Here is a 26,020-nt window from a genome sequence, read left to right as displayed (position 1 = left end):
TCACACCCTAGGAATCCGGTATATAAATATATATATATATATATTTTCTTCCCTCGGCAACGCGCATGCGCCGGAACGGCAGGAAGCGCGCTTTCCGTACGGCAAGATGGCGCCGCCCCATGTTGTCGCCGGGTATGGGGGCGGCCATGCGAGTGTGAGGGAGGCGGCGGCGGCTCTGGTAGTGCCGCTTGCCTCTGCGGTGTCCGTTGGTGACGGAGAACGATGATCCTCCTCCGCCATCCGCGGGTCTCCCGGTGACGCTGGGCGGAGAGGAAGGATGGAGGCCGAGGCGGCGGGAGGAGGAGGCGGCGGCCGGAGCGGCGAAGGTTCCCTCAGCGGCGGCGCCCAGGCCCCGGCGGCGTCGGAGCGGGAGCGGCGGGTGCGCGCGCTGAGCGCCTACCTGAAGGGCCGCCTGGGGCCTTACGAGCCGGCGCTGAGCGCCCTGCAGGCCACGCTCGTCTGGGAGAGGCCGGCGAGGAGCGCGCTGGGCTGGGCCGGAGCTCACGCCGCCTTCGGGTGCGAGGGGCTCGGGGGGTCAGAAAAAGGGGCCTCTCGGAGGGATGGAGGAGGCGAGGGGACGCGGGCGGGAAACGGGCTTGACGTGGGGTGAAGCTTTTCCGTCTCCCGCGGCGCTTCTGAGCACTACCTGAAGTAACATATCATGAGGGAATATCCTTTTCAGGGGTTTGCTTTTGTTTTGGCGGGGAGGTGTCGGGTACCTTGTTTCGTAAAGTCATAGAATTGCAGGCTTGGGAAGGATCCTGAGGGTCATCTAGTCCCACTCCTCTACAATGCATGAACCCCCCCCCCAAAAAAGGGGGCTGGAACCCACGACCCTGGCATTAATCCAGCCAAATGGCAAGGTATAAAAAAGTCATTACTGTATCATCATCATCATCATCATTATTATTATCATCAAGAGGCTCCTGCTTTTTAGACTGAGCTGTCCCAGGTTGTTGGTGTTGTTTGTTTATTAGCGCTACCTGAAGTAGCAAATCATGAGGGAATATCCTTTCAGGGGTTTGCTTTTGTTTTGGCGGGGGGGCGCGTGTCGGGTACCTTGTTAAAATCATAGAATTGCAGGCTTGGGAAGGATCCTGAGGGTCATCTAGTCCCACCCCCCTACAATGCATGAATCTTTCCCCCTCAAAAAAGGGGGCTGGAACCCATGACCCTGGCGTTAACCCAGCCAGATGGCAAGGTATAAATAAATTATCATCATCATCATCATCATCATCAAGAGGCTTCTGCTTTTCAGACTGAGCTATCCCAGGTTGTTGTTGTTGTTGTTTGTTTATTAGCACTACCTGAAGTAATAAGTTATCATTGAGTGGCATGGAAGCAGGCTGCATACCTCTTTTGAAATACTCTATTAGCTTCGTTTCACAGAACTGCAGAGTTGGAAGGGATCCCCGGGGTCATCTAGTCCAGCCCCCTGCAATGCAGGAATATTTTGCCCGAGGTGGGGCTCAAACCCACGACCCTGAGATTAGGGACGCGGGTGGCGCTGTGGGTTAAACCACAGAGCCTAGGACTTGCTGATCAGAAGGTCGGCGGTTCGAATCCCCGCGACGGGGTGAGCTCCCGTTGCTCAGTCCCTGCTCCTGCCAACCTAGCAGTTCGAAAGCACATCAAAGTGCTAGTAGATAAATAGGTACCCCTCCGGCGGGAAGGTAAACGGCGTTTCCGTGCACAGCTCTGGTTCGCCAGAAGCAGTTTAGTCATGCTGGCCACATGACCCGGAAGCTGTACGCCGGCTCCCTTGGCCAATAAAGCGAGATGAGCGCCGCAACCCCAGAGTCAGCCAAGACTGGACCTAATGGTCAGGGGTCCCTTTACCTTTACTCTACCAACAGAGCTATACTTGCTTGTTATTTATTATAATTACAATTATATGCTTATTTATACTGTACCCCCCACCTTTCCCCCCCCCCCCGACTACAAGGGACTACCAGGTGGGCTATCCTGCGTTACAACAGTTGGCTTAAACTCTCCCAATGAAATGAGTCTCTGAAGAGGAATATCCATTACATTTTTATGAAGCATGGTGGTGTTCTGGTTAAAAGGCAGCCTTATGTGGCAACCTTGGTGAGCTCTGGTCTTAAGTGCATTGTCAGGGAGCCTGGCCTAGTGGCTAGGAAGAAAGGGACTGGCTGGAGGCTGATCCATTTGGGGAATGGGGCACTGCGTCACCAACCTCAGGCTGGCCTCAGTGAGCTGCCACTACCACCCCATCACCCTTCTTACTTACCGCCAATCCAGGGGTTGGCAGCTTCCTGAAGAATTTGTAGAAATCATAGAATTGTAGGGTTGAAAGGGACCAGTCCAGACCCCTGCAATGTAGGAATCTTTTTCCCAATGGGGGTCTCGAACTCAAGATCCTGAGATCAAGAGTCTCATGCTCTAGCAACTGACCTGTTGTTGAGACCCCTATGCTATTGCCTCTGCTAATCCCTCCTGTTTGGATTTGGATTTGATATCCCGCCTTTCACCCCCCTTCAGGAGTCTCAAAGCAGCTAACAATCTCCTTTCCCTTCCTCCCCCACAACAAAAACTCTGTGAGGTGAACCCCCATGCCTGTTGCATGTCTGTTGTCAGTTTTGAATAAAAAAAGCAAAAAGTAATGAACTGAGGAAGAGCTCCTCTCTCCACCCTCCCTTGTGAAGACAATTCTGCTTGCTTGCTAGCTAGCTTGCATCTAGTGTTTTGACATCAAGACAGTACATGGGATAAAAGTATTTATGGAAATAGAGCCTTCTTTGTGTCCAGAAGTGAGATTTGAACTGATCTTATTTTTGCTTTAGTTTTTTCCTAGCCAGAAAGTTCATGTGTACTCTTAGAGACTTAGACCCAAGGGAAAAGGTTGCCGGCAGAAGTCATTGCCTAGATCTGTTTTATAATGTGGGTTTGTTAGGCAGGTTAGAGCATGCTGAATTGACAGAGTTCAGTTGCTCTCTGTTATGAATCATGAGGGCTAGTGATGGGTGTGCTGGCCAATCCTGCACTTGCCATGGGAACACCTGGAGACTTGATGGAGCTGTTTGGATACTGGATGGAAAAGTTAGGATCTTAGACTTTCCTAGTGCTTCACTCAGCATCGATGGGCAAAGCTATGATCCCCTCCCTGAGGTTCAGGTATCCTTTATAGAATCCCCTTCAGTTTCTTAGACTGATTCTCAACCCAGCAGAGCAAAGCTTTGTCCTTGACCAGCCAAAATCTGCCTCTTATGTGGTCACTGCCTGTGCTTCTAGAAAGTGGTTCTGGAGAGCCAGATTACAGACTTCTGATCCCCCGTTCTAGAGAGTAATGGCGTCTCATTGTGATAGACTGCTTCTCAGAGCACCAAGCTGCTATGGCTGCAGCAGTGCTTTTAAGGAAACAATAGGAAATGTGTAGTCCCCTGAACTGCCTTCGTGTGAGCATCAGCATGTACCTGCTGACCTACTTCTGGAAATAAAATGTTCAGTTGCAATTAATAAAAACAGAGGATGAATGCAGGCAGTTACACACTGCACAAGTGACTGGGGAACCCTGGTCTACCCTGCTCTCAAAGGGAAATCCCCTGATGCTTGATAATCTATTATTGATAACCTGTTGTTATTGGGTGAAGCCCAATATGACCTTCACCGCAGCAAGATTGCTTTAAATGCACACACATTTCCTTTGGTTGTACTGTATTTATCAGCCAAGTACCGTATTTTTTGCTCTATAAGACTCACTTTCCCCCTCCTAAATAGTAAGGGGAAATGTGTGTGCCTCTTATGGAGCGAATGCAGGCTGCGCAGCTATCCCAGAAGCCAGAACAGCGAGAGGGATTGCTGCTTTCACTGCGCAGCGATCCCTCTTGCTGTTCTGGCTTCTGAGATTCAGAATATTTTTTTTCCTGTTTTCCTCCTCCAAAAACTAGGTGCGTCTTGTAGAGCGAAAAATACGGTAATTTGTATTCTGGAAAACAGATCTGAAGTGTGTTAATTCCATGGGTAGGACACCAAAGTAAGATTATCATTGTTCTTGATAGGAGCCTGAGGTCTTCTGTGTATCTTCTTGCTCAGTACTGGTGTGTAATTGGGTCTCATTGAAGAGCCCCTTATTACATGCCTCAGACTGATCATTTATATCATTAGTGCTACAGATGGCTTATGACTTTCTCCCAAGGGCTGCTTCTCATTAAATGATTGAAAATAGCCATCTGTCTCTGATTCTGGTGGACGCAGCTCCTTCCCAACAATACTGATTATATTTGACTAATCGTTGCAGAGAAGGCACACAGCTCTTATTCAGAGAGGGAACAAGCAAGTCTTCAAATCTTCTGAAAAAAACAGAACCTCTGAGCTCACATGTCATTTTGTGTGTCACTGCTGAGTGGTTCTGCCTCTCACTGACTTAACAGGCTTCTTGGCATTCACTGAGTATCTCTCTTGCTACATTTAACAGACTGCAGCCATTCAACAAGGCTCAGCCTTAGCTTACCAGAGATATTAAGACTGTAAAATCCATAGTAATTTATGTTGAAACATAATGACAAGGATCTTGTGTTGGCTGCTGAGTGTTTCAGTTTGAAAAAAGTGTAATCAATCTTTCTTTGTATGCATGGATACAAAGTTATTTACATGTTTACATTTATGGTAAAAATAATTTTGACTATAGAAAGCTGTGTAACTCTTATTCACAGTTTACTAGCACTGCAGATTTTGCTTCTGGTTATAATTGAGTGGAAAGTGACCACTGACTTGAATACTTTCTAAATGCCCGATATGTTGATACTCATTTGTTTATAATGACTCTTAAGAGATAAATAAGAATAACATGAGAATATATACTCACACACACACCCATCTTTCTGTAGTCCATAGGCAGTTTTAAGCTTTCTCCCGCTTTTCTGCAAACTCCTGACACTTGATGCTGAACAATTTTTCTTCCCTTGATCTTCGTCTCTTTAAACATTTTCCTGCCAGAAGGTACAAACCATTGTAAACTGGTTCCTGTCCATAGCAACCCATATGCTTAAGATTTCAATACTGTATAACGATAATAAATAAGCTGCAGCTGCCATAAATGTCAGTTTCCTTCTTGATTGGCAGAGTGAATAGCTAAAATGATCAGTTTTCAGATCAATGATCAGAAATAGGATGGTATCTGGTGGATGTCATAGAGGTCACACACACAAAATCAACTCTCTCACATTATTTAACCCTAATGGAAATATACTGCAAAGAGCTGTTGTGATACCTTCCATTCCTTACCTGTTGTTTTCTAACCTCTTCCTGCCAATCATAAGGCAATAATTATTTATCTTGGGATTCTCCTGCTCCATGGCCTAACGTCAGCTCTTGCTTTTAAGGTAACATTTCTAAAGGAAAATTGTGTACTGACTAGCTGTATTTTCCCTCAGGTTTTTTGCTCTGACGTCTCTTCACCTGATATTCTTGGTTGCTTTCACCCTGATACTAATAGTGTGTTTAGATCAGTGGAAGAATAAAATATGGCCTGAAATAAGAGGTATGTTTTTCCCTACTTGACCCTTGAATCCAGCTGTGGTCTCTTCCCCCACCCCCATTTCTGAACTCAAGAAATTGCAGATCTCATTAATCAAAACAGTCATTGACAAAGATCTTGTAAACTGGGCGCCTTCCTAGTTGAAATGAATGTTTAGGAGTTGATAGTGTTGAAAAGGCACCCTGGCTGCTCAGATGGTGGGAGGGAGAGGAGCAATTCCACCATAATGAAACTGGTGGTTTGGAAAATTGGGATTTGTATTTCAGGTTGCTGCATTTTCACTACTTGTTCATGTGTAGGAGCTTTGCTTTCCAAATTCACTTAACCCAGATCTCAGATGTTCCAAAGATCTGCTTTTGTTCTTTAGCTCCAGAAAAAGCCTTTGTTTATCAATGTTAAAACATATTCCAAAGGGGGTATTTTTTCTTATTGGTTATAGAGACATACAGTCCAGGCTTTAGTTCATCATTAAATTGACCATTGAACTAACATCTTGGTGTATATCTTAAATTATATTTTAGTCTGAAAGCAGTCAAGTCAATTAAACAAAACCATAGTATAATTTCTTAGGGAGGTAACCTATGGTAAAAAAATGTATTTGTTGACTATAGTAGTAGTTTATGATATAGAAAGCTGTATTCATGAAGGATGGAAGAATAAATTTAAGCAGTAGTTTTAAAGGCTTCATTAAAGACTGAAACCTGATGGTTTTTCTCTCTAACATGCTGAAGCTGAGGTAATATTTGATTAAAAAAAAACTTGTTCCCAATTGAAAGCCTGCTTGCATTTTGAGAACTATCATCTTAGATAAGAACTAAAAGAGTATTAGTTCAGGTTGCACATAATGCTAAGCAAAATCATGGTTTAGTGCAAGGCCACGGGTCCTTGGGAGAGGAGATGGTGGTTTCTTGTTCTTCCAGTCCTGCTGCTATGAGCTAAGCCATAGTTTGGCTTTGTATGTCATCCAAACCCAAGCTTTGTGGTCTGTCTCCACCAGATAAACCATGAGCTGTAAAACAAGGGTAAATAAATAAACTTGAGTTACATTTTGTGTCAGACCACGAGCTTGATTTCAAATTACATGAATGACTGAAGAGCAAAGTGACCGTAATATCTTCTCTGGCAACCCACACATTTGCACTAAGCTATGGTGAGGTTTAGCATTGCATGCTAACCAGATCATTGACTGCTAGCTCCGCCCCCCCGCCCCCAAATCAGGCTGCTATAATAATAAGAGCATTACAAGAAGCTATCTTGAGGGGCAGTGTTTTAATTTTTAAAATTCATTTTAAATATATTTGCAGATTTATAAACTGCCTCACAAACAACAACAAAATAGCAGTGTACAATAAAATACAAAATGTTTGCATTTGTAAACTAAAGGCAACAAAACAATTTCTACAATTGTACAATTGCATTTGTACAAGATTACAAACATAATAAATAAAAAAGTTGAGTTTATAAAAGTGGGGGCACAGGATAAAATACTAAGCTCAGGATGTTTTCAGTTGCAGGCTGTCAGTGGGAAACAATTATGCATTATTCTGTGTATTTTAATTATGCAGCAAAGAGTTTTCCCAGGCATTTCCCTCACAACTAATCCTGATCTGTCTTTAATGTTTTAGTAGCAAGACCTGATGAATTAGACAATGAAAGGTATGAAAAATTCAATATCCGTTTCTTTGTAGCATGTCTCATGTTACATGTGGGTGTGTGGCTTAGCTGTAATGCTTTTTGTTAATTTAAACCTTATTGGCAAATGAATGCCCTTCCGTGGCTGGATGGAAGGAAAGATCCCTTGCTCCGAGCTACTTCCAAGATGGCGACGTTGCTCCTGAATATTGTTGCTTACCTACCTCTTCTCATAGTTTGTAACTAAGGCTGCGATCCTATGCTTGCTTGGGAGAAAGTCTACTGCTAGGTCCCAGAGTAAGGTTGCAATTCTGTGTCCTATTGCAGTGAATAGGACTTCATTCTGAGTTGACATGTAGAACATTATGCTGTAAACCATTACAGTGGTGCCTTGGTTTGCATACGTCCTGGTTTGCATACATTTTGGATTACAAACACGTCAAACCCGGAAGTGCGTGTCCCAGTTTGCAACCTTTTTCTGGATTACGACCCTTTTTTTTGGATTACAAACAAAAAATTTTTGGAGGCCTCATTGGCAAAAGCGCGCCTTGGGTTACAACCTGTTTTGGTTTACAAACGGACCTCCGGAACATATTATAATTGTAAACCAAGGTACTACTATATTAGGATTAGGTTGCGAGCTACATAAATCTGAGACCTTGAACTCTACATGCACTGGGTTCTTAGAATCTCCAGTTTTCCTGGGGAAATGGGTTGAAAAGCTGGGGAAATCCAACCTGTTCACTGCTCCTTAATCTCTTCGAGTGCACAGCCAAGGACATGGAGATTTAAGTACTTATTAACACCCTTTAAACTGCCTAATTGTGAATACATGTGAGTGGCTTGTCTGCCCTTTAGAAGGTTGCCTCCAGTGTCAAATTCTTCTGCACAAATCCCATTGAAATGAATTGAGAAAATTTCATTCACTTCTGTGGGTTATGTGTTTGGGAGTGCTGCTGCTTTAGAAAGGGCTCAGATTAAGCAAGTGTGGGTTTCAAGTTCAAATGCAGGGTCCGTTTCTTGCGTGTGAAACGTGACCCCTGAGCAGCTTTGATGAGGTGGAATGAGAAGAGGGCTATTTTAAAACTCTAGTAGGTTTTCTTGATATTCTATCAGCAAGGTAAGATGTCCTTTTTTGTTGTCCCTCCAGCTGGGGCTACGTCCACCCCCGACTGCTGAGTGTGCCTGAACTATGTCACTATTTGGCAGAAGGATGGGTCACAGGAGACAGCTTCATGAGGAACCTGTTGGGCTTCAAAAGGCAAAATCCGGGCAAGGTGAAAAGCAGTCCTCATTGATACTAGCCATCGGGGAATACGTTGGAGGGGAAGGGGGAGCAAAGAACAAAGAATAGCAGCAATTTGAATTACTCTTTTCTTTATGTAGAGGTATAATCCATCTGGGACACGGGTGGTGCTGTGGGTTAAACCACAGAACCTAGGACTTGCTGATCAGAAGGTTGGCGGTTCAAATCCCCGCGATGGGGTGAGCTCCCGTTGCTCGGTTCCTGCCCACCTAGCAGTTCGAAAGCATGTCAAAGTACAAGTAGATAAATAGGTACCACTCTGGCGGGAAGGTAAATGGCGTTTCTGTGTGCTGCTCTGGTTCTCCAGAAGCAGCTTAGTCATGCTGGCCACATGACCTGGAAGCTGTACGCTGGCTCCCTCAGCCAATATAGCGAGATGAGCGCCGCAACTCCAGAGTCGGTCACGACTGGGCCTAATGGTCAGAGTCCTTTTTATAATCCATCTGCAACTGTGTACGCAAAGTGCTCTGTACAGGTGTGCTTTCCTTACTGGGAAAGAAGGAAACTGGAGGGTAGAGAGGCAGGTACAAAGAGGAAGAGGAATGGGATGCCAAAATGGAAAATACTGCCGCCATCCTATTAGATGGAGCTTTCATCAGACTGGTCTTGCTTCCACCTACATTCCAAAGTAGAAATGTTGCCCTGATTCTGTCAAAATCACTCCAGGGCTTGGTCCAAAGGCAGCTGTGGCTCATGAGGTTCCTCCCTCCCTCTCTCCTAATGCTTATGCAAGGCTTTTCAAGCAGAATTCCTCTGTTTTGGTCTCTGTTCCCAAGCAGTAAGCTTTCTGGCAGCAGGCAAAGCGTTTCTGTATGATCTTGAGCCGTAGGAGCCACTTTGCTCACTTTTCTCAATTCGGTAGAGACTAACTTTGGGTTTTGTTTTCCAGTTCTGCCTTCTGGCTTGCGGTGTCCTCACATTTTTGGCTGTGTTGGGCCAGTACATTCCAGGTGTCTGTCTTGCCTATCTAACAAGTGAGTATCTGTGTGCTGGGCGGGGATTGGGCAACAGAGTGCCCTTCGCTTGAAAGTACAGAGCATTTGCAAACAAGGTTATTCTGAGCTGTTCCAACTCGGTTGCATTGCAAACTTGTGTGTACATAATGTTTAAACAGTCCATTAAGTGGTTTACAAAAAAAGAAGAAAGTACAAAGCAAACAATAAAACCACAAACATATCTATACGTTTAGATAAGATCTTTATGTATGATATAATACATGATATCTCTGTTCTATTATATTGTATCCCAAAATGCCGTCTGAGAGTGTTTATTGAACACCAACCCTCTAATCATCCTCTTCCTGCAGTGGTTTCCTTTTTTTAAAAATAATAATTTTTATTAAGTCTTCCATTTTAACAATCCAATCAAATCACATTAAATATTCCAAATACATATCATAAAGTCCAAATATTTTGCCAAATTATAAATTTTTGTTGGGGCTTCCCATGCTTCAAGTTCAGTGGGGTCCAATCATCTTACGTTTCTACTGCCTTGAGTTTCCCAAAGTTCCTTCTTTGAGTCCTCCTGTTGTTATCCTTCTCCTGCAGTGGTTTCCATCCTTCTGTGGCCACTTGCTGTTTACCACCGGCTGGGTCACCGCCTGTACACCAAATTGGAGCCAGCTCTGCAGCGGCTGGACTTCAGTGTTCATGGCTACATGATGTCCAAACATAAGGAGAGGCAATGTAAGTCTTGCAAAGGGCTGGTACTAACTCACCCACTTCTTGTCTGCCACGTCTTTTTGTTGGTGGTGTGAAGAACCTGACAAAATTGGATGAAAACACTGAATGGATCAGTAGTTACCTAAGAATGTTCCTCGCATCCCTAACCACAGTTTGTCAGGATTTGAGGGGGGGGAGGAAGGGAATGAGCATTTCCCACAATTGATGAGCAATTGAATGTCCAAACTGTTTCTAACATGGGACCGGAATTGTTGCAGTCCTAATTAGGGCACAGTGGTCAGTTAGCATTTTAGCTCTTGGGGTGCCCCTCCTTGCCCTCTGCAGCCTCTGGTTTGCAGTCCCAAAGTCTTCTCTCTGGATCACACCTGTTTCTTCTGCTTGGCTTCTTTATGGGCATGCAGAGTTGTTCGCTTCCCATTTATAACTGCTATTCTGTCCCCTGATTTCTCTGCAGTGCGACAAAAGATGCTGAGCCATCATGCTGCTAGTGCTGATGGGAGCGACAGTGAAGAAGAACTTGCTGCTTTCTGTCCCACGGTAAATAGGGCATGGATCTTGTTAAAGAATAAAGGTAAAGGTACCCCTGACCATTAGGTCCAGTCGCGGACGACTCTGGGCTCGCTCTGTAGGCCGAGGGTGCCGGCGTTTGTCCGCAGACAGCTCCCGAGTCATGTGGCCAGTATGACTAAGCCGCTTCTGGCGAAACCAGAGCAGCGCACAGAAACGCCGTGTACCTTAACGCTGGAGCGGTACCTATTTATCTACTTGCACTTTGACGTGCTTTCGAACTGCTAGGTGGGCAGGAGCTGGGACCGAACAACGGGAGCTCACCCCGTCGCGGGGATTTGAACCACCAACCTTCTGATTGGCAAGGCCTAGGCTCTGTGGTTTAGACCACAGTGCCACCCGCTGCTAAGATAGGGTGCTGCGAAGATTGGGGTGCGGGAGGGTAAGCAACAAGGCAGCCTGTGAGTTTTTACTCATGGTCAAACTTGCCTGATTTCTGAGATAAAGCATCTCCTGTTGGCTCTATTCTTCTTAACTTGAATATAAAATTGTTTTGTTATAGTGCCGTTGGATTTCCCTCATTACAACTACATCTCATACTTTCAGAAGCAGATATAGACATTTTTAATTTTGTAAAACAGTTTTTGGGCAACACCTGGGTGGCTGTAAAATGAAGTAAAGACCTTCAGAATGGAAAAGAAGAACTGGAGGGGTGTGCCTGGCTTTCAAGTTCCTCATTTCCATTGCTGAGAGGAATGTCTCTGGGTCCATGTGGTGTTGAATGGCATTATGGAGGTATGTGTGCTCTCCAGTAACCCAAAATTACCTTGCTTAGATTTTATTTTTTTATCATTTGCTTCTTTTCAAGTTGGATGATGCAATAGTTGCCAAAGAGCTGGCTATCTCAGATTCGGAGCACTCTGATGCAGAAGTATCCTATACTGAGAATGGGACATTTAATCTTTCACGAGGTCAAACCCCCCTGACAGAGGGATCTGAAGGTGAGGACAGCTATTATCAAAGTTATTAAAGAACATAGTTGCTACCAAATAACATATTAATCATACTGTTGCAGCTGTTGGTTGTTGGGATAAAAAAGCAAGATATCAGAATGTCGATAAAGTGAGACCAGCCAGCCTTCCAACATGGAAAGTTTGCCTTGGTCCTGCTTTAAAAAGCTTGTAGCTTACATTGAATGAAGCAGACAAAGATTGGTGCAGGCAGAAGTTGAGTCCACTGGTCCACTGAGTGACAGAACCTGGAATTTTATTCTTTGAAATGGGAGCTTTCAGTCCTCAGCACCTTCAGTTGAGGGCTTTCTGGCGTTAAGAGTTAGAAAGGCTTCTGCCTGTCAGATTGTTTTAAGACCCATTTGCCAATTAAGAATGCCAGAACCCAGACAGAGTTAGTTCTTGGTCCCTCAAATTCAATTCTGAGGTCTGCTGCAGTACAGAAGCTTTGTAAATTTTCTCTCTCCTGCAGAAGAGGCAGCTCAGTCAAGTATTTGGGAATAGGTTTCATAACTCTAATTTTTTACTCGCCCCCCCCCCAACATTATAGATCCCTGTGGGAAGACAATATAATTTAAAGAAATTGTTGCCTGTTTTCCAGTAGGAAGTTAGGCTACTTAGTGGTAGGCAGAGAAACCGAGTAATGACTTTTCACCAAACTAATCCTCTCTCAATAGACTTTGATGGCCACAGCGACCCTGAGGAATCCTTTGCCCGAGATCTTCCAGATTTCCCTTCCATCAACCCTGAGGTGACAGGCATAGACGATGAAGATGATACCAGCATAGGCATACCGAGCCTTGCCTGCCGTGTCCAAGGCCAGGAAGAGCTGCGACTTTCTCATGACCGGGAGGAAGTGACCTCGGATATCCTAGGTAACCTGCCATTAATGCACAACCTCACAGATGACTTGGCTGGCTTTGTAACCAGGGGAATGATCCAGCTGGCCTTGTCAGGAGCCTCCCAGTCTGGCTCCGTGCCTGGCAACAGACGGCAGCAAAGTGCCAGGGCTTTCCTCCGGACCTCCAGCTCGGAGCTCGATACAGATGCTGAAGGAGATGACTTCGAACTGCTGGATCAGTCAGAGCTGAATCAGATGGATCCATCCAGTTCCCGCAGCCAATAAACAGTTGTCTTCCCTTCCCTGCTGTGGCTCTTCTGTCTCATGGAGCACAGATGGAGAGCCTTGTGCAGGAGTAAGATAATACCCCATTCTTTGATGTAAAGCCTGATTGGGCAAATTTGGAAGACAGTGTGAATTTTAGAACAAAACCCTTCTGGTGCAGAATCGGAAGATATTTGTTGCTGAACCTGCCATGCCCTTCACCTTTCTAGCTTGCTGTGTGTTGCACTCTTTGTTCAAAGCCAAAATGTCCTGCTGTTGTGGTTCACGTTCCAAAACGGGCCTTGGAAGACAGATCTCAGCTCGTGTTTAATGCAACAGAAGTCAGGCAACAGGAATTGGCTTTTATTCAAAAGCCAGATAAAGATCTAAAATCTCTTGAGTGATGGAAGTGACTTGTACCCAGCTGCTGATTGTAAGAAGGAAATCTTCAGATCTAACTGAGTGTACCTCTGTTATGTTTGTGTATGGGACCCTGACATCTGCAAGGTACTGGAAGCAGCCTCTATCTATCCCCAGTAAGCATTTGCACGTAATGACCCCAAATCCTTATGTTTTGAACTTCTGGAGCTCTATTCTGGCTCTTCTCGCACATGATAATGGCAATAATATTTTGGTGGGTTGGACACTCACGCAAACAGTCACACACACACACACACACACTTTACTATTAACTATTTCAGAGAAGTTCCCAGCACTTAAAATGCCCTCCACCCCGCACCATAAAGGTTTGGGCAGAAGCAACAAAAGATTTGGCTCCTAGTTACCCTCTGTCAGTCACCAAACCCAGCACCTATGCGGGAACCATGAATATGCTTCCTCACTAAACAGTCTGTAGTGGCAAAGGGTCTGTCAGTCTGGCGTGTCCATGCACTGGTCATTTGAGACCTGTTTCAGAATTCATGGATGTTTTATGCTCTCGGATGGCCCCCTCTTTTTGAAGAAAACAATATAGGTACTACAGAATTTTTTTAGCCTAGGATCACAGATGAAAACGAGTAGCAAAGCCAGATTCCTAGGGCCTGCTCACCCACAATATGTGCAGTTTTGCAAGTAGAGCATAAAAGTGGGGATCACGGCTTCAGAATATTTCATTAGAAAAAGCCTCTGTTAATACAGAATGAGATTATATCATCATTTCTGTGAATCTCTGCAATCAGTATGGCGGCAGCATTGTTTTGAAGACCAATTTTAGATTGGCTCGATGACTGATTTAGGGTACCAAATTCCCATATCTTGGTTGCACTGTGTGCATTGCTGTGAAGATGGTGCTGTGTTCCTCAAGAATAAACCATTTACAAATGGCATCTGGATGTTGCTAATGTTATGGTGTGGATTTTCACAGGACCCCTGATACCTGTTTCTCCTTGTTTCAGTAAAACCGGCACAAGTTGTTAACTATGCTGGTATGATTTTTAACCAGTGTCTCAGACCTGCAAAGAACCTTCACAGAACATACTGTGTGGGGCTATGTGCTGCAGCTAGTAAGTTGGTGATCCATATCTTCCCTTATAGAACACCACATCCAGACTTTTTGGGTTTGTATACAAAAAGATTGGAAGAGTGTACCTTAGAAATAATTATTCTTAGTGCAAAGCCATTCTGATAACCCTCTGTGGACTGAAGAGAGACTTGAATAAATGCTGTGCTTTTACTTTTAGTTTTATTTAAAAGGTTTCCAGCCTACTTTCACAACTTGTGAATCTGCTGAACCGAACCATCTTGAATACCTGCATATCCAATTAGCCTTCTAGGTTCCCATAGTTCCAGCTCAACTTGCACCCTCTTTCAGGCTCTGTAGTTAGGCGTTTACATATTTTTCCCCGACTTCGCATCTGAAGACCTCTGTGATACGCTGCCTATTGTTTTCTTGGCCAAGCAGTAATGTGATGTAGATGCTATATGCCTAAATAGCACATTCTTGCAGAAAAGACTCAAGAGGGTGGTGCTTTGTATATTTGAAACAGCTTGGTTTGGGTAGCATTTGTGTGGCAATATCATGGTGTTTAACTGCCTTTTTTAGTGTTTACAAATCAGCCAATATTGTGGAAGTTTATAGAGTAATTTGTCATCTTGCAGAAGTTTTTAAAATAAGATGCTGATAACTTTTGAGGTGGGAAACTGACATTATTTCATTAGGTTTTGTGTTATGTGGATTAGAACAAGATTTTAGTGCAATAAAACAACAATACCTTACCCACTGTATCAGTAGTGGGATGATACTTTTTTTTGTTTTTATTGAGTGTTTCTTTCTGCCCTAACTGGTGCAAAATAAAGAATTTGAGACAAGCCTGGTTTCTTGGTTTCTTCAGTGCTACACTTACAATACAGAGATACTTCAATGGGGCATGGGCGCACATGCAAGCCCTATCTCTAATGTCCCTAATGGACTCATTTTTAGATGTGCAAAGCTCCCTGTGATTGAGAACCTGGCTTCAAAATGCTTAGAAACCCTTAGCAGACCTTGAAGCTACAAGTGCAAAGGCCAGAGAGGAGCCCAGGGACATTGCATGTGTCCCTGCCCCTATCTAGGCCTACATTGAGTGCTAATGGCAGGCTTTCCTGGTTCAGATCAAGCAATAAGTATTATTGGGCCACTGACCTTGCCAGGACTAAATACGGTTGGATTGGCTTCACTCAAGCCTCAGTTTGGAGTGATGCCAGGTAGGTATGATGAAAATTTGCACAGGTGCATAATATCCAGCACAAAAAAGAACAGCAAGACCACCCCCCTCCTACATGATCATAGTACTTTTGTGTCCTGCATAGGTTTTGTTTGGGTCTGCCAACCCACACAAAGCGGGTATATTTATTTATTTTAAAAACCTTTCTAAAGAAACTTCCTTTTTTTTTTAAATCTCCAAGCGGTACTTACACTATGAACAATATTAAAAACAATATTCATTATAACAAAAGTGCAGACGATGAATCAATAGAACGGTATGACAACATCAAAGTAAATAAAACAGATTCAGGGGGTTCATATGCATTAATCAGGGCCCAAAATTACAGGTCAGGGAAAGGTTTAACAAAGTGCCGTCTGCGATGAGTAAGGTGGCAGGCTTTGGAATAAGTCTTGGCCGCACTTTCATTCTGACTACCGCAAAGTGTACTGGTTAATAAAGGTTTTTTTAAATAAAAAACAACCCTTTAAATTCCTTTCTCCTCGCCTTGCCATCGATCAAATGGTTACGTTTGTGCAAGTTAGAATAATATTCCCAATGCTGCCAGAATTTATTAAAGTCTACAGGAATCAGTGCAGCCCAGCCTTGTAAATCATTCTAAACTCCTTTTGAAATGGTAGCATCAACTCCCTGAAGAGCCTGAACTTCCTTGTCTCCGTGGCTGCCCTTTTGTGAGCAGGCGGGTTTACCGATTCCTTGCCGAAGCCACCAGCTGCATCTACCCCGCAAAAACTGCATTTCTCCTTGTTTACTCCCCGCGAGCCCGGAAGCCAGACAGTGCTTTGTTGCTGTTTAGTCGTTTAGTCATGTCCGACTGTTCATGACCCCATGGACCAGAGCACGCCAGGCACTCCTGTCTTCCACTGCCTCCCGCAGTTTGGTCAAACTCATGCTGGTAGCTTCAAGAACACCATCCAACCATCTTGTCCTCTGTCGTCCCCTTCTCCTTGTGCCCTCCATCTTTCCCAACATCAGGGTCTTTTCCAGGGAGTCTTCTCTTCTCATGAGGTGGCCAAAGTCTTGGAGCCTCAGCTTCAGGATCTGTCCTTCCAGTGAGCACTCAGGGCTGATTTCCTTCAGAATGGAGAGGTTTGATCTTCTTGCAGTCCATGGGACCAGTGGCGTAGCGTGGGGGGTGCAGGGGGGGCGGGCCGCACCGGGCGCAACATCTGGGGTTAGGGCAAATCCATGGGTTAGGGGGCGCAAATCCACGGGTTAGGGGGCGCAAATCCATGGGTTAGGGGCGCAAATTACTTGCCTTGCCCCGGGTGCTGACAACCCACGCTACGCCACTGCATGGGACTCTCAAGAATCTCCTCCAGCACCAGAATTCAAAAGCATCAATTCTTTGGCGATCAGCCTTCTTTATGGTCCAGCTTTCACTTCCATACATCACTACTGGGAAAACCATAGTTTTTACTATACGGACCTTTGTTGGCAAGGATATGTCTCTACTTTTTAAGATGCTGTCTAAAGACAGTGCTTATCCCTCTACAATTATAGCTCTGTGGTTTCCAGGGCGCCCTTCCTCTCCTGACCCGAACGCGCTCCCGGAAGCCTGACAGGGCCTATCCACCCACAGGTATAGCTCTATGGTTTCCACTGGGCCCGCCTTCCCGCCCTCATAGCGGCAAGCTTCCGCTTCCGGGTTTTTCCGGTAGGGGGGTCTCCGCCGTGGCCAGGATGAGCGGAGCAGGGAAAACCCGGGAGGGAGCTGCAGGTAAGGCAGTGCGGGGTGGGGAGAACGTGGGGAATCGAGGGGAAGGCGGAGGGGGTGGGGAGAGAATGAGCGCGAGCGTGCGCGCGCGTCGCCGACTCTAGGCCGCGGCTCGGGCCTTCCCTCCGGTCCTTGGCGTTGCTAGGCAACGGCCGGGCCTCTCGCCGCAGGCCTCCCTCGCCCGCCGAGTCCGGATCCGGGCCTCTTCTGGCGGTGTGTCCGGAGACCTGTTACCTGCTTCTTGCCTTCCTTCAGGCGCCAATTCTCCCGTTTTCTGGAAGGCCGCAGAGGCTGCGTGGCGATTACTATCATTATTAATTATTATTATTATTATTATTATTATTATTAAAACAAAAAAAAAATTTTCCTTCCAGTAGCACCTTAAAGACCAACTAAGTTAGTTGGTCTTTAAGGTGCTACTGGAAGGAAAAAAATTTTTTTGTTTTGACTATGGCAGACCAACACGGCTACCTATCTGTAACTATTATTATTATTATTATTATTTTATTATTATTATTCGTTGCATTTGTATACCGTTCTTCGTCTGAGGGCCGCAGGGCGCCTTACCAACTAATAATAATGATAAGTAAATAAATAGAACAACAACAAGAACATCAACAAAGGAAATCGAAATACGTAACAAAGGAACAAAAGCAAACCCATAACACCATCCTTTAATCAGCCAAAGGCCTGGTTATGAGGAACAGTTTGTGAGACCTCCGGGTATAAAGGTAAAGGGACCCCTGACCATTAGGTCCAGTCGTGACCGACTCTGAGGTTGCGGCGCTCATCTCTCTTTATTGGCCAAGGGAGCCGGCATACAGCTTCCGGGTCATGTGGCCAGCATGACTAAGCCGCTTCTGGCGAACCAGAGCAGCGCACAGAAACGCCGTTTACCTTCCTGCCGGAGTGGTACCTATTTATCTACTTGCACTTTGATGTGCTTTCGAACTGCTAGGTTGGCAGGAGCAGGGACCGAGCGACGGGAGCTCACCCCGTCGTGGAGATTCGAACCGCCGAGCTTCTGATCAGCAAGTCCTAAGCTCTGTGGTCCTGGTTATGAGGAGCAGGTTGTGAGACCTCCGGGTATAGGGTGGTATATAAATTCAATAAATAAATAAACAGGGACATTTTCACCCAGCTCCTAAAGAGAGGGTCCCACAAAGGAGGAGCTGCTGCTGCAAAGGCCCCGTTCTCGTGTTGCCAACCTCCTTATCTCTCAAGGACAGGGGTGCACAGAGATGGTGATCATCGCAGGATGTGATGCTGGAGCAGGCCCTTGGGATGAGCTCAACCAAGAATGGAAGCCCTCCGTCCTCTCTGTGTGTGTTTATTATTAGTTGGGGGCAACCCAAAGCAGCTTGCCAACAAAGAAACAGAAAAACATCGACACATTAAAACTGGGGGGGATGCATCAATACATGTTTGTTAACTGCCATCTTTTCTTCCTATATGAACACGGCCATATACTGAGGATCCCTCCTATTCTTTCCCACTACAGTTCTTCCCAAGTTGCTGTCATCAATAGAAGGGCCTGCTTTCTGCACTCTTGATGGAATTGCCTTAAATTTTGCTTTCTCTCCCCATCCCCATGCTCCTCTTTCTTTAATAATAATAATAATAATTTATTATTTATACCCCGCCCATCTGGCTGTTTCCCCAGCCACTCTGGGCGGCTCCCAATCAAATGTTTAAAACAGTACAGCGTTAAATATTAAAAACTTCCCTGAACAGGGCTGCCTTAATATGTCTTCTGAATGTCAGGTAGTTGTTTATCTCTTTGACATCTGATGGGAGGGTGTTCCATAGGGCAGGCACCACTACTGAGAAGGCCCTCTGTCTGGTTCCCTGTAGCCTCACTTCTCGCAATGAGGGAACTGCCAGAAGGCCCTCGGCGCTGGATCTCAGTGTCCGGGCAGAATGATGGGGGTGGAGACGCTCCTTCAGGTATACTGGACCAAGGCCTTTTAGGGCTTTAAAGATCAGCACCAACACTTTGCATTGTGCTCAGAAACGTAGTGGGAGACCTGTGTTATGTGGTCCTGGTGGCTGATCCCAGTCACCAGTCTAGCTGCCGCATTCTGGATTAGTTGTAGTTCCTGAGTCACCTTCAAAGGTAACCCCACGTAGAGCACCATTCTGGTGAGACAGTCCGTGGGCAGATAGATACAGGACCGAGGCCGTTTAGGGCTTTAAAGGTCAGCACCAACACACTGAATCGTGCTCGGAAACGTACCGGGAGCCAATGCAGATCTCTCAGAACCGGTGTTATGTGGTCCCGGCGGCCACTCCCAGTCACCAGTCTAGCTGCCGCATTCTGGATTAATTGCAGTTTCCGGGTCACCTTCAAAGGTAGCCCCACGAAGAGCGCGTTGATTCACACTGCTGCTTTCTGTTTGCAAAGGAGCTGGAGAAGGAGCAGCTGCCATCCTGTTACGTTACCTCCAGGAGCAGAACCGGCCTCACAGTGCTCAGGATGCCTTTGGCAACTTACAACGAGAGCATGGCCTGGGCAAGACGGTGAGAGAAGATCCTAGAGGTGAAGGTGTGGGGGCTGTCTCATCCACCATTAGCGCAAAATAGACATGTGCAACACCTTTCAAAAGCTAAGCACACTCTGTATACCTTTCAAAGGCCCCCGATTATACAGTGGTACCTCAGGTTACATACGCTTCAGGTTACATACGCTTCAGGTTACAGACTCTGCTAACCCAGAAATAGTGCTTCAGGTTAAGAACTTTGCTTCAGGATGAGAACAGAAATCGTGCTCTGGCGGCGTGGCGGCAGCAGGAGGCCCCATTAGCTAAAGTAGTCTTCAAGTTAAGAACAGTTTCAGGTTAAGTACGGACCTCCGGAACGAATTAAGTACTTAACCCGAGGTACCACTGTATAGGGTATTCCTAGTTTGATATTGTCTTGATTTTAAGCAAATCTGACAAATATTTTGTACTTCACAATGCTTGACATTCAGTGGTAACTGACTGACTGAGATATATACTTGTTTCTCTATACAAGTTATAAATTCAGCTAAGCTTTGCTTACAGCAGCAGTTTCTCATCATATTATACAGTGTAGTGGCATTGCAGCATGGGAGGCTGGCTGTAAAAAATCTCACACTGTGTTTCCTAGGATATTGGGCTCTACAGCTCTTCCCACTTCCACAGCTTACTGATTTTCCCCTGGTTACTAGTAGATAGCGATGTGAGTTGTCAAGTACTGTATCATGCTGGACTTTAGAATTCATGTTTAGTAAGTCTCCTTTGATGTGCAAGTATCTTGTGGCAAGGGGAGTCCTCAAAGTTTTAATTTTCAGTGTTTGTTGCTTGACAAAGATACTTAGATGCACATACAGAAGATCAGTCTGTCCACTTCACAGATATCTTGTGAATATTTTTTTTTCCTTTTCTCAGTCTATTCCTTCTCTTGTTTCTTTAGGCTGTAGTGAAGGCACTAGAACAGTTGGCTCAACAAGGGAAGATCAAAGAGAAAGTGTACGGAAAGCAAAAAATTTATTTTCCAGATCAGGTAAGGGAAATGCCTTTCAAGTTCCATGGGAAGTAAATATTTGCTCACACCAGTAACTGAAGCAAACTATTAAAAATATTTTCAATGACAACTGTGTAGGAAAGTCAAATTCCATGAGTGAAATGTAATTGCTGGACAGGGAAGTAGAGTTTGTGACATGGTAGCAATTTTACCCTCTGTCCCATTGGTCTTATTATGTTAATAACCCTCACGTCTTTGGTCATGCAGGATCGCTTTGGTAGTGTGAATGACTCAGAGCTCAAAGGCCTGGACAATGAGATTTCGGAACTGTCTTGCAAAGTACAGACCCTCCAACAGAACTGTCGTCATATGGAGTCAGGTGTGTTCAGGCAGGTTCAGTCCGTCTGCTGTGCTATCCTTTGCTGAGTGAGTGCATGTGCGATTGAGCACTTGAACAGTATGGAGCCTTTGTGAAATGTTTGTATCTGAGCCATAGTACACAGAATGCCTAGAGTCCTTCCCACTGACCGATGCCATCTCAGATGTTGTAACTAGCAATTCCATTCCAGAACTGAAAGAACTGAAGGGCTCTATGACAACCCCAGAGATGGTTAAGGAGATTGAAGAGTTAAAAAAAGATTGTGCCAATTATACAGAGAAACTGGAGCGAATTAAATCTGCTGCCAATCATGTGACTCCTGAGGAGAAAGAAAAGGTAATGGAGCTGCCAAGGGAGAGGCCAATAGTGGAGACTGGCATGGTCCAGACAGGTACAGTTCTTTCTGGGTGCCCTGCCAATCTCTGCCAGCCATACGCAGGGCCCCTAGCGCTGCTGAATTTTCAGCTAGCCTCAAACACCAAAGGATGGGAGAACTCCAAAATGCATACTGTCATTCATTCATTCATTCATTCATTCATTCATTCATTCATTTCTCTCTCTTCCTGGGATCTGGGCAGTCCCAGCACTCATCCTGTACCTAGAGCATTCAAATGGGGATAAATGTTGATTTGTCTGGAGTTGTCTGGCATTTAATCAAATCAAGGCAACCAGTGAGCACATGTTCTCAGGAGCCTTTTAGGCTGTGGGGCTTGTTTAGAATTTCACCAAAGCAATTTTTGTACTCTGGATGTCCTTACTCACAAGGTGAACAGTCCCCTCTGTAAAAGCACAGCTGCCTGCCATTTCTGGGATTCTTTCCCACACAGAAAGCTTGTGCACACACTGTCCAACACAATTGTTGTGGTTTTGGTTCTCGCATCATAGCCGGCTGCGTTACTGGCCATTCTGTTGGGGACTGAGTGTAAGAATTGTTTTCCTTTTGCTTGTTGCAGGTGTACAATGAAAAGAAGTTGTATTGCAGGGAATGGCGTCGCCGGAAGAGAATGGTAAGGCAACTTGTCTTTCATATAGGACGGAAAGAATAAGTGGTGCGCACAGCCCCAAGGGCAGTTTTTTAATGCTATTGTTTAGATTAGAGGTAGTACCCAGCCCCTAACACCCCATACATGTCGTCCTGGGGTCGTTTTCCCACCTTTGGTCCCCATCCTTTACTCAGCTCTTACCTGTGGCTCTTAGAAGATGTCAGCGTGCGGCAGTGGCCACATGCCAGGAATGGCTTCAACTGGCTGGCTAAAACAGGCAAGAATGGCCAATTGGTCTCAAACCCTCTGTGAGTTTGGGACTTCCCCTGCATGAAATGACAGGTTCCGGTGGATTCATCGGACAAAACCAATGCAGTGGATGCTCAGGTTGCAAATGTGATCCGTGCAGGAGGCACGTTCGCAACCTGCAGCGTTCGCAACCCACAGCGCCGCGTCTGCGCACGTGCGGGTTGCGATTTGGCGCTTTTGCGCAAGCACAAAGCGCGATTTAGTGCTTTTGCGCATACGCTGAAACCCGGAAGTAACCCATTCCGGTACTTCCGGGTTTGGCGCACAACTTGAAGCATCTGTAACCTGAAAACACGCAACTTGAAGCATCTGTAACCCGAGGTATGACTGTAGTGGGTTCAACGGTCAAGAAGGTGGTTTCTGCACATGCTGCAGAGGGAAGTGAGGGGCAGATGGGGCTCATCCACCTGTGAAGGTAGCCCACCTAGGAGAAGGAAAGCTCTGATCCTAAACCTCTGCTGCCTTGCAAGGTATCTCCAGGAGAAGAAAATGCTAAATAGCAAACCCCACACAAATCCAGAGTGGAGTCCTTAAGACGGTTGGACGCCACCTTGTACGCCTCCTTCCTGCAACTCCTGCAGCCAAGCTAGTGCCGAACGTGATGCTCTATTTTCTTTCGGACCACATCAGCAAGGTCGAGAGGGGGATCTTGTCATCTGGGCTGCCCATGAGCTCAGGTTACTTTGGTGCCACTGATGCAGAAGTTTCACTTCATCCCCATCGGTGCACTCCATTGTCCCTCTCTTGAGAGACAGATGCCAACAATTGTTTAGTTCTGCAACTTCATCCATCCAGAGGTGCATAGAAAATGCAATATACATGTGATAGGTGCTACGCAAGTCTGGAAAAACAAAAAAGCAAGGCCCTGCAATGTTCAAATGCAGAGCCACTTTGTTGCCCAGTTTAATCTGGTTGCAAGTTAGGAGGGAGAAGTTTCCAGATGCCCTTTCCAGAGATCGGAACCCCAGAAGTAATGAGAGATGTCTCTTAATTGAAAGATTTCATCAGTTTCTCCTTTGCAAGTTTGCCTGTTTGATTCTGTTTGTTGGTCCTGATGAGTTCAGTGGGATTGCAGGCTGAACATTCTCGAAAATTCTAGCTCATTATGTTTAATGTTCCTGGGATTGTGCTTTCTGTTGAATGCTTGCTAATCTGTGGTGGGAGCTATGAGGGGCTGTGGTTTGCATGTCATTTTGCACCATGTCTTCCTTGCCGAGGATCTTGCCCACACACATGAATAGTTATTTGCATATGAAATCTCTTTTCTTCAGTTTGTTTCCTTATACAGTGGTACCTCGGGTTAAGAACTTAATTCGTTCTGGAGGTCCGTTCTTAACCTGAAACTGTTCTTAACCTGAAGCACCACTTTAGCTAATGGGGCCTCCCGCTGCCGCCGTGCGATTTCTGTTCTCATCCTGAAGCAAAGTTCTTAACCCGAGGTACCATTTCTGGGTTAGCGGAGTCTGTAACCTGAAGCGTATGTAACCCGAGGTACCACTGTAACTCCTTTGAAGTTTGTAGCTGAGCACTGTATCAGACAATCCAATTGGCTCTCTTTTGTATTTTGAGCTAAATCTTAATTCTAGCTTTAGTCACTGTAGTCTGCTGAACATAACAACAGGTTCTGGTTTTTAAAAAGAGAATGTCCAGGAATTTCAAGTTTCAAGATGGATATGAGGTTTAGACCTTTTGTATTTCTCATTGGCTCATCGTTATAATACTAAGCTAAACCATGGTTTAGCATGATCCCGCAAGTGTGCAGATGCATGTTTAGAAAATCACAGCTGATTTGATCCTTCCCTGCTCCTTCCAGGAGCAAAACCATTGATTGGATCAGCATTACTTCTGAATCTGGTCTCCAGAATGGTAAGTCAGGATCATACCTAGAGATGAGAAGGCCTAGAAAACCCCCAGAAAAATTGGGGAAACAGTTCGATATAGTTTGAATATTTCACACACTTTTTTTTCATTTTTTCTAGAAAACGGGGGGTGGGATTGCCCCCCCCCATTTTTTCCGGGTTTTTTCCAGGCCTTCCCATCATAGCTGTCAACTTTCAGATTTGAAAATAAGGGATCAGCAGCCTCAAAAATAAGGGATCAGCAGCCTCACCTGCCCTGGGGACAGTCTACAGGATATCTAACAATCTGGGATAGCAGCGGGGAACGGTGCTGGAATAAGGGAATTTCCCGCAAAAGAAAGGGATGGTTGACAGCTTTGCTTCCCATCTCTAATCATACCAGACTGTTGTATTCTGCACTATTAAGTACTCGGAGGAGGGTGTTCTTCAAGAGGTTGAGAAATACGGAATAGCTTGTTGCCATTGTTCCTCCCAGCTACAACTTGTAAACTCAGCCGTGGCTCCTGCAATATTTAGGCTCATCCTTTTTTTTTTGGTAATTTTTGTCTGTACCATCAAGAGGGCTTGTTTCTGTCTACCAGCACTGTCTTGGTTGAAGGGCCAAGTAGCCAAGTGTGTGCTTTGACTCTCTCAACAGGCAACAGAGCTACTTGACGCGATCCTGGAAGGCTACCCCAAAAGCAAGAAGCAATTCTTTGTGAGTACAAACCCAACCCATCTGCCACTGAGTGACATGGCCACATAACAGTGGGTTGAGCAGGCTTTTCTCGGCGAGCCCCCATAATGCATTAGTCCAACTGCTGCACAGAGGTGGGATATAGGATGCTTCTCTTTTCCTGCCCCGCATCTTAAGGAGTCTGTGTTGTCCTTTGTGCAGGAGGAAGTTGGCATTGAGACAGATGAAGATTTCAATGTTACTTTACCCACCGTCTGAACCCAAGGGCTTCCCTGTTTTATGAAACTGTCACCTACTTAGCACTCAAGTTTCAGTCCTACATATTCCACATTGCTGTATATTTTTGAAACTACGTTTGCGTTGGATGGAGATAAGCAGACCCTGCCTACTGCACTATTATTTTTTAGTTCCGGCACCTCTCCCCTGGCATGTCAGGCTAATTGCCATTTTGTTCTTAAAGCTGTCTCACTACACAGGACTGCTGATAAGCACTTGAGAAAATTGTCTGGGGGTGGGGTGCGGGACACAAAATAAAATACTTGAATTAACTCTGAAGGCTGTATCATTTTTCTCTGTTTGTAACCAGCCTGCATTCTGTATAGATGGTGTGTTGTGCATATTAAACCCACCCAGCTCCTTTGCGTTCTGCGTTTAATGCTTCTTCTGTCTGCTTTGGGGAACTTGTCTTTCGTCTAGACTATTTATGCATTGGGAAGAGTGGCTGAATATCTATTTAAAAAATTGGCTTAGCCATAGACATATGTGGTTGAGATACCTCAGGAAGGTTCCTTTGAGATTTTAACCGTAGAAATATTTTTTGCAGAGCAGCATTTGTTTGTTTGCTTCAAACAGGGGTCGGCAAGGCTCACCAGCCATGGGCCAGATCACGCCCACGGAGATTGTCTGTGGGTCGGACCAGGGCAACGCTACGCCAGAAATCGCATCTGCGCATGTCCGTGGCGCTGGAAATCACTTCTGTGCATGCCCAGACGCCAAAAACCACGCCTGCGCAGAAGCAATTTTCAGCATCTGGGCATGCACAGAAGTGATTTCCGGTATCTGTTTGTGCGCATATGTGATTTCCAGCACCGCTTGCGAGTCCCTGCGCTGTGCCGGTTTAGCGCAGCACGCAGAGGATTCACTGAGTGGGCAGCTCGGTTCGGGGCCGGC

The 26,020-nt window shown here is 45.5% G+C and overlaps 3 protein-coding genes across 4 annotated transcripts in view; 2 read left to right on the top strand and 1 right to left on the bottom strand.

Moving 5' to 3' along the window:
- LOC310747938 (tigger transposable element-derived protein 1-like) overlaps positions 1-26,020 on the bottom strand; it is a 943,100-nt gene that overhangs the window by 895,988 nt on the left and 21,092 nt on the right. The window lies entirely within an intron of this gene.
- Positions 104-15,046, top strand: RETREG3 (reticulophagy regulator family member 3; the record flags this gene model as incomplete). 2 transcript variants are annotated; one of them, XM_083583230.1, is made up of 9 exons in its annotated part: positions 104-516; positions 5,394-5,500; positions 7,123-7,153; positions 8,280-8,406; positions 9,325-9,409; positions 9,983-10,120; positions 10,572-10,654; positions 11,493-11,625; positions 12,312-15,046. In XM_083583230.1, the coding sequence occupies 9 exons, from the start codon at positions 278-280 to the stop codon at positions 12,758-12,760; spliced, it is 1,392 nt and encodes a 463-aa protein (XP_083439356.1). In that variant the 3' UTR covers positions 12,761-15,046. The 2 variants fall into 2 exon arrangements, with proteins under 2 accessions (XP_083439356.1, XP_083439357.1); XM_083583231.1 differs by having other exon boundaries at positions 278-516; positions 7,126-7,153.
- Positions 17,035-25,491, top strand: PSMC3IP (PSMC3 interacting protein). Its single transcript, XM_083583748.1, has 8 exons — positions 17,035-17,161; positions 19,563-19,678; positions 20,594-20,683; positions 20,912-21,023; positions 21,214-21,359; positions 21,977-22,030; positions 24,812-24,871; positions 25,052-25,491. Exons 1-8 carry the CDS (start codon positions 17,125-17,127, stop codon positions 25,106-25,108), a joined length of 672 nt encoding a protein of 223 aa, XP_083439874.1. The 5' UTR covers positions 17,035-17,124; the 3' UTR covers positions 25,109-25,491.

Source organism: Podarcis filfolensis (genome assembly GCF_964270895.1).
Source record: "Podarcis filfolensis genome assembly, chromosome: 13".
Classification (NCBI taxonomy): Eukaryota; Metazoa; Chordata; class Lepidosauria; order Squamata; family Lacertidae; genus Podarcis; species Podarcis filfolensis.
Note: the sequence above shows the minus strand (reverse complement) of the source record. Positions and strands in the feature narration are given on the sequence as shown.